At 36.8% G+C, this 19,368-nt stretch overlaps 1 protein-coding gene across 1 annotated transcript in view; it reads right to left on the bottom strand.

Moving 5' to 3' along the window:
* Nucleotides 1-19,368, bottom strand: part of PLCH1 (phospholipase C eta 1) — a gene marked incomplete at its 3' end in the record, with an annotated part of 135,681 nt that overhangs the window by 8,791 nt on the left and 107,522 nt on the right. Inside the window, exons 14-20 of the mRNA XM_083364962.1 lie at nucleotides 17,494-17,588; nucleotides 16,576-16,676; nucleotides 9,868-10,047; nucleotides 8,336-8,443; nucleotides 7,702-7,826; nucleotides 5,436-5,520; nucleotides 1,005-1,151 (exon numbers count right to left, since the gene is read on the bottom strand). Coding sequence (XP_083221088.1) covers nucleotides 1,005-1,151; nucleotides 5,436-5,520; nucleotides 7,702-7,826; nucleotides 8,336-8,443; nucleotides 9,868-10,047; nucleotides 16,576-16,676; nucleotides 17,494-17,588 — 841 coding nt within the window. The remainder of the gene's footprint in view (nucleotides 1-1,004; nucleotides 1,152-5,435; nucleotides 5,521-7,701; nucleotides 7,827-8,335; nucleotides 8,444-9,867; nucleotides 10,048-16,575; nucleotides 16,677-17,493; nucleotides 17,589-19,368) is intronic.

The raw sequence follows: 19,368 nt of genomic DNA, 5'->3' as shown, positions 1-19,368 counted from the left end.
ACCAGACAGCATCTCTAATAGTGCAAGGCAAGGGCATAAATGCAAAATATAGAGGTTAAGCTTAAATATTTATTTTATTTGTTAAGAGTTATACCCCACCTTTTGTATGGGAGCACAAGGCCGCATACATGGAGTTTTTTCTTATTTTTCCTTCACAACAAACCTGCAAGGTAGATTGACTGGAGAATGATAGCCCAAAATCATCTAATGAGCTTCAGTGTCTAGTTTGGTGTCTAATCAGTACACCACAATAGTCTGAACTAAACTGTATAACTAGAAATAGGAATTCTAGTTGGAAAGATTTCTGTGCTGATTTTACAAATCAGAAGAGAAAGAACAATTAAGATTATGTTTATTAATACTGTGCAACATTTATCCAATGAGTGGACTTGACTAATAAATATTATCAATAGATATGCAATTTTTTTTATTTTAATTCCATTTATATCCCGCCCTTCTCCGAAGACTCAGGGCGGCTTACAAGCTTAGCAGTAGCCTTCATTCTATGTATATGCCTGCTTATTAGGGCTTTTCACACACATCCCAAGCGGCATTATTACAAAGTCAGCTTAATTGCCCCCAACAATCTGGGTCCTCATTTTACCTACCTCGGAAGGATGGAAGGCTGAGTCAACCTTGAGCCTGGTGGGATGTGAACCTGCACTAATTGCAGGCAGCTGGTGTTACTTAAGGAGGCATTAGCCCACTGCTCCACCAAGGCTCTTAATCCCAATCTTAAGTGGCTGTAAAATACTGCACTATATCAGTGAAAACTATCTTCACACCAATCAACACACAAGCTCTGTCCTTCTTAGGTTTAGTTTTCCATCTCAGGAAGGGTAGTGATTTTTTTTTGTTTGCTCTATGTAACTTTTTTCCTATCAAGTCCTTAAGAGAGATGAGGAACACAACTGGAGTTTCCCAGACCCCAGACTGTGAAAAGATATTTGTTTCACCTGCTAGTGAAGCAGCTAAAGAAAATAGAGAAAAGCCAACAGACTTACCAGGCATCAAGCTGCTAAAAGCCACAGTTCTTTGCCCCACAAAATCTCGGCCAATGGGGTCATGATCCCAGACTAGAAATCGAACCATTGCTATTTCAGGCATGTGGATAGTGAAAATCAGGGTTTCTTCCCAAACAGGGTTGAATCCTATGAGGAGCAAAATATATAGTAGCAAATAGCCCGGTACCATTAATAAGAAAGAATATGTATTATTTCTGATTTACAGATCAATTTACAAATGATCTACATGCCAAATTGAAGAGGAATATTATTTAATGAAGAACTGGTTGTGTACAAATAAATAAAACCTTATGACATACAATAAAAATATTCCTGCTTTAGGTTATTTTAATTCAAATCACTTGTAAATGCATTTATATAGAAGCAAGCTTATTTTATTTTAAATTAATTTATATATAATTGTATATCATAATTTCATATTAACATTTATAAAATCTTAAACACGGTCCTTGGCTATGTATATAACCTAAAACATTCATGCTTTGTTTCCAATACCAAAAAGGAATGGCAAGCCAAATGCATTATCTCAGCATCTCCATTAACCCTACTGGCTGAATTTTGACTGACTAATCAACTGTTCCATCCATTTGCCTAATAACATCCAAGCTCCCACATTATTGTTAGGTCTAAGCTACAACCTAATCCATCAAGATCAAAATTTCTAGAACCTGAAACTTTCAAGTGAGAATCTCTGGAGCTCCCAATCCCAGAACAGATGGCAAAGAAGAGGGAGCTAAGCTGGGAAATAAGGCCATTCCATACCCTAACTGAAATGCCATTTTTATCCAGTGTCTTTTCTCTGAGAACTGTCTCCTGCTTGGAGAACTAATATTTAAATACTCCCTCTTCCCTCCCAGAATTGGGTATGACAGGAATTGTGTTTGGGTGGTCTAGAGAAAAGAAGGACTAGGTGTGACATGATAACAGTATTCCAGTATTTCAGGAGCTGCCACAAAGAAGAGGGGTTCAAATTATTTTCCAAAGCACCAGAAGGCAAGACAAGAAACAATGAAGGGAAACTAATCAAGGAGAGAAGCAACTTGGACTTAAGAAGAAATTTCCTAACAGTGAGGAGGACAATTAACCAATGGAAAAACTTGCCTTCACAAGTTGTAGGTGCTTCATCACTGGAGGTTTTTAAGAAAAGACTGGGCAACCACCTGTCTGAAATAGTATAGGTTCTTCTGCTTGAGAAGGGGGTTGGACTAGAAGACCTCCAAGGTACCTTCCAGCTCTGTTTGAGATATTTTTTCCATTATGTTCTAAACCTTCCATTTTAAAACAAGACTGGCCAACCTTTGGTAGACCTTAGCCCTCATTTACAGAACACAATGTGCTAAGAGATCATGACAACAAAATTGAGAAGCAAAATGGCCGAATTTTGTCAACACAGTTTTTGGTGAGAAACTTAAAAATAAGAGTAGGGATATAACAGCAAGGCTCTAGGGAATGAAATATCAATAACCTTTTGAAAAATAGTATTTTTCTTAAGGTTTCCAGATTGTAGATCATACTTCGGAACACTTTATTACCTAATCAAAATGTTACAGAATACTGACTTCATTTTGTAGCTCTTATAACAAAAGCTAACAAAAGTTATATTCGTAATTCTTAAGGACAAAATGTTGTTTTAATACTTGTCCTTCCCTATAGAACATGCATTTCTTTTGCAATTGACTGTGATTTAGTCAGTTGTATTGATCTTATCTGTTCAAATTAGTCAGATTCTGTCTCAGTTACAGAATCCTTTCAAGGGCTCTCATTTTAAATATGAAGCAAGTTATGTTTATTTAAACATGAAAAACATTTCGGCTAAGCTTCTGAAGAAACTTCTTCATTATCATCATCATGTAGTCTTTATCTTATCTTATTTTAATATTACAATTTTAATGATAATTACATAAATGACTCTGGTTGATAGTAATTCCTCCTTCAACGATCTACATAAGGAACATATTGTCATGGATGATATTCTACTGTTGATATGAGGAATAGGTTGGACCAATTAATATCCATGGTCTTCTTTGGTAGCATGATTAGCAGAGACTTACAGTTTAAGTCAGCAGTATGTGGATCAAGAACTACCAGAAGTGCAGGCAGGATTTCGAAGAGGCAGAGGAACTAGAGATCAAATTGCCAACATACGCTGGATCATGGAGAAAGCTAGAGTTCCAGAAAAACATCTACTTCTGCTTCATTGACTATGCTAAAGCCTTTGATTGTGTGGATCATAACAAACTGTGGCAAGTCCTTAAAGAGATGGGCGTACCAGGCCATCTTATTTGTCTCTTGAGAAACCTATATGCGGGCCAAGAAGCAACAGTGAGAACTGGACACGGAACCACTGATTGGTTCAAAATTGGGAAAGGAGTCCTGCAAGGCTGTATACTGTCGCCCTGCCTATTTAACTTATATGCAGACCACATAAGAGTACATCAGCCTCTTGTTGCGAGTGAAGAAGGAGAGTGCAAAACCTGGGTTGAAACTAAACATTAAGAAAACCAAGATCATGGCATCCGGCCCTCTCAATTCCTGGCAAATAGATGGGGAACAAATGGAGGTAGTGACAGATTTTATTTTCCTGGGCTCCAAGATCACTGCAGATGGGGACTGTAGCCAAGAAATTAAAAGACGCTTGCTCCTCGGGAGGAAAGCCATGGCAAATCTAGACAGCACACTAAAAAGCAGAGACATCACCCTATCAACAAAAGTGTGTATAGTCAAGGCTATGGTCTTCCCAGTTCCAATGTATGGCAGTGAAAGTTGGACCATAAAAAAGGCTGAGCGCCAAAGAATTGAAGCCTTTGAACTATGGTGATGGAGAAGACTTCTGCGAGTCCCTTGGACTGCAAGGCGATCAAACCGGTGAGTCCTAGAGGAGATCAACCCTGACTGCTCTTTAGAAGGCCAGATCCTGAAGCTAAAACTCAAATACTTTGGCCACCTAATGAGACGGAAGGACTCACTGGAGAAGAGCCTAATGCTGGGAAAAATTGAGGGCAATAGAAGAAGGGGACGACAGAGAATGAGGTGGCTGGATGGAGTCACTGAAGCAGTAGGCGTGAGCTTAAATGGACTCTAGAAGATGGTAGAGGACAGGAAGGCCTGGAGGAACGTTGTACATAGGGTCGCGATGGGTCGGACATGACTTCGCAACTAACAACAACCACAACAACAGTTTAATCACTTTTATAAAGGGCTTTTTGGAATCTCGACCAAATACCACATTTTATTGTTCAGTATTAGTCAACAGACACATACAACAGACACATAGAATAGTATAATGCTGCTTTAATGAAGATGATAAACCAAAATACCGTATATCCAAAGCTTTAACTGAAAAATAAGAAAAATAAAGAAGCTTCCTGATCTAAACCAAACCACTTAATCAGAACGTTTGGCTATAATATGAAATTCTAATTAATTTTAGGCTACTATATAAGCATAAACGAGCTCGTGGTTTTATGGACACCAGGCTAGAAAACTGGGGTTCTGAATCTACCTTAGGCACAAGCCAGCTGCATGACTTTGGACCAGTAATTCTCTTTCAGCCTTAGGAAGAAGACAACAACAAACCACTTGTAAACATTTTGCTAAGAAAACTGACAAGGACTAGGGACTAGTTCAGGTAGTTACCATGACTTGAAGGTACCCCTCCTCCTAAGGGCAGAAAACAATAGTAGTTTTTGCATTCAAATTACTATCATTTATTTCATTTCGCCAACAATATATTGGGCCTACTAACTTTAATATTACTTTATAAAATTCATGTATTTAAAGGCAACATATAACCTGGGAACTCAAAGCTTCTCTGTAGGGATTCCCTCCATTACTGGGTAATTAGCATTATTGAAATCTTAACTAGTGGCCTACAGATTTATCTCACGACCACAGAGGCCACATGTTGTATATGGTTACATAAATGTAGGAAAAGATGAGGCAGAGCGTGGGGGTGGAATCAAAAGAGGAATCAGCCTAGAGTCATTATGTTCCTACAAGTCCAGCTCCCCTTGAATCCCTTAATTTTTAAATAGAGCCAATTTAGTGCTGATAGTTAGTTGCTTAGATTCTTGTGTATAGGCATGCAATAAATCAGCTTAACTAGAACCAAAGGTGTGGTTCTGATTCTTTGCACCTGACAATAAGCACATCATTTAGGAAACTAATGAAATCATTTTGAATTGGGTATTCTGCCCCAAAATACATCTCTATATTTTTAGCTTCGTAATGCTTGGCAACAAGATATTAACTGGCTTGTATAATTTTGAGTTTTTAATCACGCTCTTAGTCAAACTGGGAAAAAGCAAAAATGTATTAGCAGCCACAAATTCAAATTTGTAAATTATTTTCTATATCTTTAGCCACATGCTAACATACTCTTGCTGAAAATCTACAAGGTGTATCTCTTACCATTATCATCTACAACTCTGGTCTGGTCTTTGCAACAATCAGCTGGTAACCCAATAATTTCAACTTCAACAAATGGATCGATTATCTGCTTGAGACATTTTTAGAAACACAAAAGCTGCTTGAGACATGTTCATAAATATCTAAAGTACACATCCCATCTTTCTTATTTTGTAACTATGCATTTTAAGGAGGGGGTAAACTATTGCATTAGATTACAGTGATATTATATCACAGCTTAGACATTCACAGTAAATGTTGAATTTGAATTTAGATGATGAAATGAGAACCATCTGCGGGAATTTTGCTAACTAGATGTCTTGAGGCAAACATGGATTTTATTCATACAGAATATAAATTCAGAAAGTTGAGAAAGCTGTAGTCATCATTTTGAGTATGTGGCGTACTTTAGGTGTGGGAGACCTACACCCACTTAGATGTTGGCAAAATAAAATCAGCTTTAGTCAACATGATTAAAATCAATGATGATGGGACTTGTAGTTAGAGTCTCTTGCCCCTGCTTTACATTTCTTGTATGAGAACTTAAAAACTTGACATTAGATTTATTGAACAAAAATAATACCTTGACAAGTTGCAAAGCAACTGCCAAGATGAAATAGTCCATATTAGATTTAGTACAAGGGATTTATTTGTAGATACAAATATTACATATATTGGGTTATTATCATGACATACTAAATGACTGGAAAAAAGTATTAATAAATATACAAACATGGAACAATTAAAGAATCATTGTCAATTGAACCAACAAATTAACGAAAGCTTTTTCATTTCAGTCCAGCAGTGTTTCCAATAATTGTCTGTTGGATCATAACCTTTGCTTTAAAAAAAACCTCTCCCACAAAAATTAGTTGTAATTTTTTTTATTATATAGCAATGAACTTTTATAACCATTTTTAAAATGTTTACCTAAATGCTATATAGGCCTCACTTCTATTTCTGAATAGAGGATTGTTTATTAATTAATTTCCATTTCTTCAGGTTATTATTATTTAAATCAGCAAGAAGAATGACAATAAACAAAGTTACAAACCGAAGAACAGCTAAAAAGCAAAATAATGTTCAATAATTCTATAGAGGAATAATGTAGCTTGTACTTATACCAAGTAATTTCCCTTTGCATTCAGAAAATTATTCAACCATAAAGGTCACAAATTAATCTTGCACACCCCAAAGTTGTAATGTTTTTGTGTTATGTGTGCACCTAGATTATTAATATGAAATGCAGTGTATTTTAGGATTTTTTTTAGCAAGAATACATTAACAAGAAATTTATTCTAATTTAAGGAACAGCTTTAAATGACCAATTCAGATGTGCATCATTATTATTAATAATAATAATAACAACAATAACAACAATAACATCCTGTGCTAAGCACATTGGGTTATGTCAACTCTACAATGAACCTGTCTGCAGCCATTTTTTTCGTTCTAGGTTGCCACAAGAAGGGGAGGGGGAAGATGGTATTCCTGATAGTGTAAACATGAGCAACTCTTGTGGGAACCAAGGTCATTCCCATGCCAAAGGAGAGGAGGAGGATTGTTAAGTCAGAAAGCCCACCAAGCATTCTATTGGGTAGTAGAATAGAGGGGTGGAAATTGTTATATTGTATTATTTTGTTTCTTGGAGGGAAAATTTAGATCTGGTTTCACTTTTGAACGTGTTGACATTATGTCTCCAATAAGCATGTTCTTTGAGGAACTTTCCTGCCTCGGAGTTCTGATGTATTTGGCCATATTGGTCGGAACCCTGAGAGTTACTAGCATACTCCACCAGTCTCAATCCACATCTACAGTCTCCGCATCCTTCTATTTAAGGTTGATGTTTTTTGGGTCTTCCTAATATGTTTGGTGCCAAGTTTTCTTTGACCTTCCTCTTTTTCTCCAATCCTCTGGTGGTGTCCAATTGATTGCAGTCTTTGCTGGACATTGCTCACTCATATGGAGCCCATGTCCAGCAAAGCACATCATTCTATTAACATACATTAATTGACATGCTTATTTAATTATTAGTTTTACATATGCAATGAGCTTTATGAACTGATTGACTAATAATCTGTCTGTCTGTCTGTCTGTCTGTCTTTCTATCTATCTATCTATCTATCTATCTATCTATCTATCTATCTATCTATCTATCTATCTATCTATCTATCTATCATATGCAGATTAGAAACATACACATCCCTGTTCAGGTCATTAATGAATCTCTTCTATTGTAACTCTTAATTTTATCACCAATATATTTTACCTCTCCTCTGTCTCCTAACATGGAATCTGGAGGTTTTGGTAGTTGTTGGCCACTGATGATTTTGAGTATAAGCTGCTTTTTGGGAAGAGCAGGAAGAGGATCTCCAGAATAGGGATTAAAAGTGCCTATGGATAGAAAGAATGTGGAAATGTATAATCTTAAAATAAGAAATACAACTTGTTTTGTGTACACATGAGGAAAAAAACTACACTGAAGATTAAAAGAAAGAATAAAGCTAACTTAGTATTAGAATTTAATATGTAAACATTTATTCCTAGACAAAAATAATAAATACATTTGGGGTATTTAGATATTTTTGTTGTCAATCAAAACACAGCAAGTACAAAATGGCAGCAAGTAAGCAAATACAGTTCATTAGACGTGAAATAAAAACACAGATCCATATCAACAGCTGTATTAAATGTTTCATTTGTTTGTAAAAGCATAGCTAACTACATTTTTCATTTAACTCTCTCATTATTGAAATATGAATATTTTATTATATCTTGCCTCTAATGTCCAAACTAATCTGATGATACCGGCTTCAAACAAATGCCATATTTTAATATTAACCACTATGTCTTTAATTAAAGGGTATGTAGGAAACACTAATGTATTCAGCACCTTGTATTACCTTTGCATAACTGTTGAGGTTTCAGGATGTATCCACAGTTGCCATTCAACCTGAACTTGGCTTGGTTTAACTGCATCACCCGCCCTTCAGACTGGTAATTTAATGCCACTGTGGAATAAGCAGATATTATTTATGGTTTACTGGCCACAAACATATGGTTATAAGGCTTATACTTATAGGATTAGATCCAAAAGTTCCTTAAAGCATGGTTAATTTCTTAGAATTAAACTATTTGAAAAAGTTCAGCATGCATTTTAGATCAAATCCAAGCAGTAAAATTATATATTATCTCCAGTAGTAGTTCCAAGTGATGAGAAAAAAAATGAAAAGATGAGAAAAATTAGCTTTCTCTCAGCTAATGCTTGTTACTTCCACCATGGGAGCAATAGAAATACCGGTACTTGAATGGATGGTCCTTTGGTACAGGTCAGTGTGATTATTTTCAGTGACACGCTTTTAATAAAAGGAAAAGATTTGTAGCTCAAGATTGAAAGGAGGGGTCCCTTGGTGCTCTCTGAACTTGGTTGTTTTCTTGCAGATGTGTCATTACTCGTACTAGGTAACATTATCAGTGTAAGTGAAATACTTTTAGCCTGGATCCAATTCCTACCTATGCACTTTCTATTCCTTTTAAAGTCCCTTGAATCTAAACAAACAATGGACAAAGGACACAACAGAAGCTCAAAGAATATTAGTAATACTTGTATGGACAAGGAAGAGAAGTGGCCTGAATATTTCATACAGATATTAAGTAGCTGAATTAGTTATTAACAAATCAAGATACTGGGGCAAAGGGTACACAGCTTAAAGAAACATATATTTTCTGTTGCCCAGTCTCCAGGAGTACATAGTTATACACATTGGGAAGACGTTTGTCTTTCTCATGGTAAAAATGTCATCCTTGGGTAAAAATGAAAGCAGAGCCACCTAATCCTTGACATATGTGCATATGTTTAGTAATGTCAAATTGTCAGAGATCATCCAAACAGTTGAAGATAATAAACATATGGTAGTTGGCGGCCTCCAGCCTTCTTCATCTTGGCACTTTCCAGAACTTCCAGATAGGACTGAATTCCTTTCACCAAACTGATTGACCATTCTTGGAGTTGTAGCTCAAATGTATTGGAGGATATCAGGATAGACAAGTCTGACTTGACTCAAGAACAATGATGGGCATCAGGCAATCTGTTCCCCTTTACTGTCTGCAACTAGAGACAGAAGACATACTAACATTTCATCAAAGAACTTCCCATTGTTGATTCAGCCCACTGCAGAAGTTCTGAAGTGCATTGGTTCTAATGAGACAGCTGATCAGTAAGAGATTTGATGCTCTGTTAATCCACAACTACTAATTCTTTTTATGGAGCAAAGGAAGCAATCTTCTAAATACATCTTTGTAAGGCATCTTTTGTACTATATGAGCTACCCATATATGGAATGAATGTACTATAGATAGATAATTAACAGGTGCATGTCCATGGGGTAAACAAAAGATTGGGCACCTATATAACACAATACCATGCATCACTCACCAAGCTGGCAGCCAACATTCCAATATGGTACAGGATTAAAGTTGCTAGAGTCAATCCGATAGGCAGATGGGTAGATTCTGGTGAGCTGCTGCTGGTTATAAAGGATGAACTGCTCTGCTTTCTGCTGGATCACCTGATGAGCTCTTGTCTCACTGAAGGATAATACATTCCCCACTGATCCTGCATGTTAAAATAATTAACAGGAAAAGGCAGAGACAGGACAGCTTTAGTTTGCATTTAGTAGGGCTTTAAAAGAAAAGTCATTGTTAGACTGAAATACAAACATGCTAAATAAGTCTCTCTCTTTTTCTGGTTCAGAATAGAAAAATGTAAAATGATCTTTAAAATTTAACACTGCACTAAATTGTCACCAAGGAAATGAAAATAGGTTTTTAAACACTGAAAAAATAATAAAGTCTAATTAGCAACTTGATATGCATAGGTATCATTAAAAAGGGCCAATGTAATTTTAGATTGTACCAATAATGTTGAGATCATGGAAAGTAATAATTTCTCTATGCTGAACTAGGCAGACCACATCTGGACTACTGTGTCCAGTTCTGGTCGCCACAATACATAAAGAACCTTGAGGAACCTTGAGTTCAGATAACTGCATCAAAAATGGCAAGAGGCTTGGAGGTGAAATTCTATGAAGAGTGGTTAAAAGAACTTGGTAGGTTTAGTTTAAATAAGAGAAAGATAAGGGGCAATGTAATAGCAGTCTTTCAGCACATGAAGGGATAAACACAGGAAAGGGGGAGAAAGAAGATTTTACGGTGAGAGTCCAAAACTAACTGATTAAGAATTTCCTGGTTGTGAGAGCTATTAAGTGATGGAAGAGTTTGCCTCCTTAAGTCATGGATTTATCTGAGGGTTTTGAAGGAAAAAATAAGACAGCCATTAGTCCAGAATGGTACGAAGATTACTGCATTGGGAAGGGGGGTAGATAGAAGACCTCCAAGACTCCTTCCAACCATATGATTCTATACAAATCCCTCTTCTAGCAACATATTGTGTAATGTTAAATACTAGATGTGCCTTTTTGCCCCTGGTAGTAAAGATTCTCAAGTTGAGGAAAGGCTTCCTACAAATATAAGACTGGGCTGTACATCCACAAGGCTATGCATTGTGTGTAGATCTTCTTTTGTACAGTATTTTATATTTTATACTTCTTGTTATCTGTTGCTTAGGACCATATGTTCAACTCACAATGGCTTTGGGATTCTTTCTTTCTTTCTTTCTTTCTTTCTTTCTTTCTTTCTTTCTTTCTTTCTTTCTTTCTTTCTTTCTTTCTTTCTTTATTAAATTTATAACCTGCCTATCTTACTATCCAAAGCAGCCCTGGAAGGAAAAGTCCTTTATGATATCATCTCCTTGTGAATATGATGGTAACATGATGCCATACAGCTATTAAGATTGACTGCGCAGTGCCACCATTTAGGGCAAATGAATGTAGTGCACTGTTTGCCTTCTCTAAACAACAGAGGAAAGTGAATGCTTCAATCTATCTATCAAGGCAACAAACAATACTTCCTATTTCAGTATTCCATGCTGATCTGCCAGGACTGTTGTAAGGCTGTTCCCATTAGCAACAAAGCTACAAAATAAATTAGGTTTCATATACATAAATATTTATGCGGATCAAACCATGACATACTTACTACTTTTTCCCTTAATTTTTTGAATACTAATCAGTTTATCAAAATGAAGAATTTCAGTGAATTTCAGATGAGCAGTTATTCTTCTCACAGCATTAATTTAAAAGAGCTTCCTGGCTTTCAATACAAGGCTGTGAAGAATATTCAAAAGGTACATAATCAAACCGCTCAAGAACAATTCAGTAAGACAGGTGGCTTTAATCCCAAAGGTATGGGGTGTGTACTTTAAAAAGCTTCATAATTTAAATCAAGGTAAACTAATTTTTCACACCACAGATGGCCTGTGGCTCTCTTGAATGGTTTAATAATGTAGATTGGCTGAAATTAAGTCAGAGGGGAAATTAAAGTAATGAAACCTTATGTCTATACATTTGAGATTGAAATATTACAAGCAGAATTTAGCTTTTGCAATCATAAGTAATTGACATTTGGGCCAACAGAGATAGGTAGGCATGGTTTACTTTAAAAATTCTCACAGAAATTGGAATGTAATCAGAATCCAATATATCTTTGAGAGAAATGAAAACCCTGAATGCTGACTTTCTTTTTCTTTTTTTTTAGTGATGCCCAAATTTGACAGCTTTGTCATGCTTGGGCAGCAATTGCAGAAGACACACTTGCCTCATGACAAAATAAGAAGTGTCATTACAAGATTCCTCCCCCAACTCTCTTCCACAAAATAGGCTGCTAGCACTTTTTCATTTGCTCTAATAGTGCTTATAGAGTTCAATATGATTTCACCTCAGTTGTCATCTGATATCCCAGCAGGCCTAAATCCAGATCACAAATTCTTTGCAGAAGATTGCTAAAGTATAATTCCTTATGTATATTATTCATTTTATATGGAGATAGATATTCTGATTTTAAAAAGCTACCCAAAACAGTCACTTGGATGGGCTGCTGAGTGGAAAGATTAGATATCAGTATCTATACATGCTGACACCTATGCAGTGACATTGCTTATCAAATATTTATTCCAGAGAAAAGCTGAGCAGCAGAACTGGGTAGAAGCCTGGAGGGATTGCAAGTGAGATAAAACTTTACAGTAAAGTCAAAGAAAAGCAAGTAGGAGGATGCCAGAGACATGCTGGAAGGAAAACAAAGAATTGTGAAACTAACACTGTAAACAGTTCTCAGAGATGAGTTACCAATAGACAAGAATCAATGTGTAAACTGAGTCATAGGTAGTTTTGTCACAAGCAATAGATGCCAGCATATAAATCCACCCACTTAATCCTCTTTTTAAAAGCCATCTTGCCTTAAAGTTTTACGCACTTCAGTGGCATCTTATTTTGTTTTCTACCTCTGCCATGCCAACCCTGGGATTATAACTACTATTACTGTTATATCAGAAGGATATAGAACTTGTAGAAAACTAGAATGTTTTCTAAAATTGTCTACTATTTATCAATTTTATAGGCCTGCTTTTTAAATCAAACTTAATGCATGAGAAATGATAGTTGCTGATGAACAAAAAATTATGTTGGGGTGTACAAGATCAGCTCTAATATATCCAAACTATAATATAAATATGAATATAAATATAAATATAACACCAGCTGCCTGCAATTATTGCAGGTTCGCATCCCACCAGGCTCAAGGTTGACTCAGCCTTCCATCCTTCTGAGGTAGGTAAAATGAGGACCCAGATTGTTGGGGGCAATAAGCTGACTTTGTAATAATGCCGCTGGGGAGAGGGGGTGAAAGCCCTAATAAGCAGGCATATACATAGAATGAAGGCTATTGCTAAGCACATTTGATTTGTGCTTAGATTGTAAGCCGCCCAGAGTCTTCGGAGAAGGGCGGGATATAAATGGGATTAAAATAAAATATATAAATGATAATCTGTTTGCCCCATTTACTATTCTGCCATCTCCAGTCACAATTTCTTAGACATTCTTATTAATTAAGAGACATTTCTTGATACACTGTCCTCAGAATGCCTTGCATTAAAATTCCCATAGGGCAGACTTGCTAGGGTATATGGGAATTAAAGTGTAACATATTCGAAACTAATTTAACTGATTGCAGAAGTCACAAATATTCTCATTAGTGATCCAAATTCTGCTTATACCTGTTGCAGATTACAGCATTATAATGTAGCTTCTATGTCACCTTTGGCCAATATAGGCACCCCCAATTGCTTCACAATGAGCAAAAAAAATTAAATTAAAGTTCAAAAGATTCTTTTGCTTCATTTTCTTCATGAATACTACATGATTTTTTTTTAAAAAAAGATTCCAACATTACTTAGCCATTGCTCTGGGAAGTCTCAGAAACTGAGCATATCTTCTATTCCAGCCCAATAATCTTCATTCACATTTTGTAAATCTCTTTTTTCCCCAACCTCCTATCTAGCCTACAACCCTGATCTCTGGAGGAATCCTTTCCAAGTATTAATAAGGTCCAGTTCTTTCAAGACCAAACATGATCAGCCAGAAGTTATCACCCGAGGCAGGTATTATCTACAGGACTATAGTACGGTAATTACCGAAAATGCTTTTGGGACTTAATCCTTCAAGGAACAAATATGGGAAGCTTCTATTTATCTTCTGCTTGCATGAATGAAGATACTAATGTGATAGAATTGTTAAATGCCATTACATCACATCAAGAAATATTTCCACAGGTTTCCATATACAATAATAAGCATACATATCCATATAAATGCACACTTAAGGAGAGTGGTGGCTCGGGTAGAATGTAGTATTGCAGGCTAACTCTGCCCACCACCAGGAGTTTGATCCTGATAGGCTCAACTTGACTCAGCCTTCCTTCCAAGGTTGGTAAAATGATTGTTGGGGTCAATATGCTGATTCCCTAAGCCATTTAAAAAGCACTGTAAAGCACTGTAGAGCGGTATATACAGAGAGAGAGAGAAATTATTTGATCCCCTGCTGATTTTGTACGTTTCCTCACTGACAAAGAAATGATCAGTCTATAATTGTAATGATAGGTGTATATTAACAGTGAGAGGCAGAATAACAAAAAAAAAATCCAGAAAAACACATTTCAAAAAAGTTATAAATTGATTTGCATTTTAATGAGTGAAATAAGTATCTGGCCCCTTCGCAAAAGATGACTTAGTACTGTTCTCTCCCAACCTATGAGTCCTTGTTATGCTCACAAGGAGAAACCCCTCTTCCAAGAAACAGACAGGAACCACAAGAAAAAAACCTTTTATTCTCACAGACTTGAGTCAATGTCCAAGGCAAACACAGTCCACAGAAACTCAATCCTCAACACAAACGATTGCCTTCAACAACCAGCACCTCCCCCCTTCCCTTTTATAATTCAGCCAAGGCGTGGCTTCCTAATGCTTTCTCCTTTGCCTTTGGAGCACCCCATTGCATTCCTCTGTCCTGCTCACTTCTCTTGCCTGCACTTTCATGCATCCTGGATTTGTCCCAACTGTTCTTCATCATTGACCAACTCAGGCTTCCAGCACAGCTGTGTCTCAGCCTGAGCATGAGTAGAGGGGCCAGGCTCCTCATCCGACTGTAAGTCTTGGAGCCTTCCTCTGACTCTGTCATTCCAGGCCCCTCCTCCTCATCTGATTCCTCAGACTCAGCTGCCGGATCCAAGTACTTGGTGGCAAAACCCTTGTTGGCAATCACAGAGATCAGATGTTTCTTGTAGTTGGCCACCAGATTTGCACACATCTCAGGAGGGATTTTGTCCCACTCCTCTTTGCTGATCCTCTCCAAGTCATTAAGGTTTCAATGCTGTCATTTGGCAGCTCGAAACTTCAGCTTTCTCCATAGATTTTCTATGGGATTAAGATCTGGAGACTGGCTAGGCCACTCCAGGACCTTAATGTGCTTCTTCTTGAGCCACTCCTTTGTTCCCTTGGCCATGTGTTTTAAGTCATTGTCATGCTAGAATACCCATCCATGACCCATTTTCAGTGCCCTGGGTGAGGGAAGGAGGTTCTCAACCAAGATTTGACGGTACATGGCCCAGTCCATCGTCCCTTTAATGCGGTGAAGTTGTTCTGTCCCCTTAGCAGAAAAACATCCCCAAAGCATAATGTTTCCACCTCCATGTTTGATGGATGGTGTCATAGGCAGCATTCCTCCTCCTCCAAACACAGCGAGTTGAGTTGATGCTAAAGGGCTCGATTTTGGTCTCAAAATCTGACCACAACACTTTTACCCAGTTCTTCTCTGAATCATTCAGATGTTTATTGGCAAACTTTAGACGGGCCTATACATGTGCTTTCTTGAGCAGGTTCTGCAGGATTTCAGTCATTCACCCGGCATAGTATGTTACCAATTGTTTTCTTGGTGACTATGGTTCCATCTACCTTAAGATCATTGACAAGATCCTCCCGTGTAGTTCTCAGAAGATTCCTCACCATTCTCATGATCATTGAAACTCCACAAGGTGAGATCTTGCATGGAGCCCCAGACCAAGGAAGATTGACAGTTATTTTGTATTTTTTGTATTTCCTCCATTTGTGAATAATCGCACCAGCTATTGTCACCTTCTCACCAAGCTGCTTGGTGATAGTCTTGTAGTCCATTCCAGCCTTGTGTAGGTCTACAATCTTCTCCCTGATATCTTTGGACAGCTCTTTGGTGTTGACCATGGTGGAGAGTTTGCAATCTGATTGATTGCTTCTGTGGACAGGTGTCTTTTATACAGGTAACAAGGTGAGATTAGGAGCACTCCCTTTAAGAGAGTGCTCCTAATCTCAGCTCATTACCTGTATAAAAGTCACCTGGGAGCCAGATATCTTGTTGATTGATAGGGAATCAAATATTTATTTCACTCATTAAAATGCAAATCAATTTATAACTTTTTTGAGATGTGTTTTTCTCGATTTTTGTTGTTGTTATTCTTGTTATTATTTGTTGTTATTCTGTCTCTCACTGTTAAAATAAACCTACCATTAAAATTATAGACTGATCATTTCTTTAGCAGTGGGCAAATGCACAAAATCAGCAGGGGATCAAATAATTTTTCCCCTCATTGTAAGTCTAAGTGCTATTGCTATTATGCACACAATAGTTATATCTTCCTTAATATAAATTTCACACAACCTTACCATCATCAATTATGTCTTGAGCTGCCACAGAGTTTGTGTACACCACTAGATCAGAAAGGTCACGACACAGCTTCATTGTTTTCCTCCGCCGAGCCAAGCGACTGGGAAAAGAAAGATTTTTCAAAAGGTAAATGGAAATATAAATTGATCTCTCTATCATGATTTTTTCCCATTATGTCCAAAAAATTAGTGTGATAACCATATCATTCTTTCTTTAACAGCAAATAATTGTTATTTGATAATCAAGAATGCAAAGAGGAAAACAGAAGAAGAAGGGGAGGAAAAAGTGAAGGAGAAGATCAAGAAAAAAGAGACATGTTAAAAGATGGAACAGTTTTCAGGGATTCCAATTCCTTTTTTAACCCTTCATTTCAGCCATGGACCTTTATACGTGCATGCCTTCTATTTAGCTGTTTGCAATAAAATTAAAGTTGGATCAGTTACCTTATTTTGGGAAGGTGGTCCAGATTCCCAGAAGGGAGAGAGTGCAACTTTAGGTAGTTTACTTGGGAGGAAGAGTTAAGGCTGCTCATCCCCAGGAGTTCACAGAGTATACAGTATGTTTATTGGTGCAAGTAATCTGCTTTGGTTTGGCAAGACTTTTGTTTATAGATGAGTAGCAATAAAACTGCTTAGAAGAACTTCAGTGTATCTTTCTTTGTTTGAAGCTTGATGAGATAAATTGGAAATTTCTTCAACACAAAGATACACTTGAAACAATCGTACCTTATTAATTACATAACGATTTAAGACATGAAGCATTAGTGACTTCTGTTTCATTTACAATTAAATGTGTCCACATTCTGTCCTGCAATGTCTTGCTTAAAAGACAACCACTACATGTATTGCAGGAGAAATGCACTTGTATGCATGGCTCTATTTAACATAAGAAAGCCAAATGTGATTATTGTTACTAACCTGTAGAGTTGTCCGGGTTCTTTTCCAGATACATTATGCTGAGAGTCTTCATCATCCGATATGCTGTGAGATTTGGACTTTGATTTAGCTGCCTTCTGTTTGAGAAGTCAAAGTCTTACTTAACAATGTCCTCAATTATACAAAATGAGTTGATTCATTTATCTCAATAGAATCATGGACTATAGAGTAAATCCTAGGCAACTTTTCATGATCTTTAAATTTTGTGAGTGTTTGGTGATGTACTTTTATCAGCAGCTTTGTGATTTGTGTACTGCAAGCTCTTTAAGAGAAAGAGCCAGACAAATCTAAACAAAAAAAAACCCCACTTTGCAGTACAAATTTTTAGCTAACTATATGTTTCTCCTCTTTTATCCTCTGTCCAAATACTATGTATCCCTTGCCAGCAGCCTGTATAAATTTTTCTATTCTCAAACTTCAATATTTTGATGATTGGAGCTATATCGATTAAGAAAGTAGTGACATAAAAATGACTACCACTAGCAAAGTCTGAAAAAAATGTAACATTTTACCCATGCTAGTTTTTGAAAGAGCAAATGGTTCTTTTACCACATTGTGAAAAATCATTCAAATAAATACTTTTTAAAAAAAAATCAAGTGAAGACTACACTCACAATTTCCAGTACAAAATCGCTAAAAACCTTTCTTGTTACAAGGTAATAAAATCTAAATATGTAAGCCATAACGTGTAATTAAAACTCATTTTCTCTAAGGTGACTATTAAAGAAAATGTTCCATTTTTCAAAAAGATATGAAGAAAATAGGCAGGTCTAATTAGTTGATATTATTACGTTTTTGAAATATTTTATCATTTTCAAAGAATTGAGTCAATTTTCAGGGGTATAATTTTCTGATACAAATTTTGCTACATATTTTGTTGTCTCAGTGTGCTGGGAATTTTTAAGGGTGCCCATTTGGACATGTCTGAAATATTTACACAATTCATCCATGGGTTGAATTAACAACAAGGCTGCAGTTCTTTTTTTTTATGATATATCTTGTTCTGCAGTTCTGTAAATACCATGCAATAGATATAGCAGAACACCTACAATTCTATGGAACTCTTTGTTAAATGCCCAGAATATAGCTTGCAAAGCTATATTATAAAGAATCTAGCTTACAAAGCTACAGATTCTTCATCATGGTTCTAATGACATTAATTATATTTTATAAGCCCTGAGTCCTTCGGGAGATAGGGCGGCATATAAGTCCCAATAATAAAATAAATAAATAAATGTGATATTACTATACTATGCCATAAAGTTCAACTCTTTGTATGTATGAAGGAAAGGTTAATGCCCAATTTCCAGAATAGCATTCCATTCCTTCTCATTGTTTCATTGTCTACCTCATGTCTGTTTCTCCTTTATGTTTGTTGTTCAGTAATTGTAATAAGATTGCCGGAAGAAATATCAACAACCTAAGACAGGGGTCTTCAAACTTGGCCCTTTTATGATTTGTGGACTTCAACTCCCAGAATTCCTCAGCCAGGCACGATGGCTGAGGAATTCTGGGAGTTGAAGTCCACAAATCACAAAAGGGCCAAGTTTGAAGACCCCTGACCTAAGATATGCAGATGATACCACTCTAATGGCAGAAAGTGAAGAGGAACTAAAGAGCCTCTTATTGCGAGTGAAGAAGGAGAGTGCAAAACTTGGGTTGAAACTAAACATTAAGAAAACCAAGATCATGGCATCCGGCCCTCTCAATTCCTGGCAAATAGATGGAGAAGAAATGGAGGTAGTGACAGATTTTATTTTCCTGGGCTCCAAGATCACTGCAGATGGGGACTGTAGCCAAGAAATTAAAAGACGCTTGCTCCTTGGGAGGAAAGCCATGACAAATCTAGACAACAAA

Source organism: Vipera ursinii (assembly GCF_947247035.1).
Source record: "Vipera ursinii genome assembly, chromosome: 5".
Classification (NCBI taxonomy): domain Eukaryota; kingdom Metazoa; phylum Chordata; class Lepidosauria; order Squamata; family Viperidae; genus Vipera; species Vipera ursinii.
The sequence above is the reverse complement of the archived record's forward strand: the minus strand, read 5'-3'. Positions and strand labels throughout refer to the sequence as shown.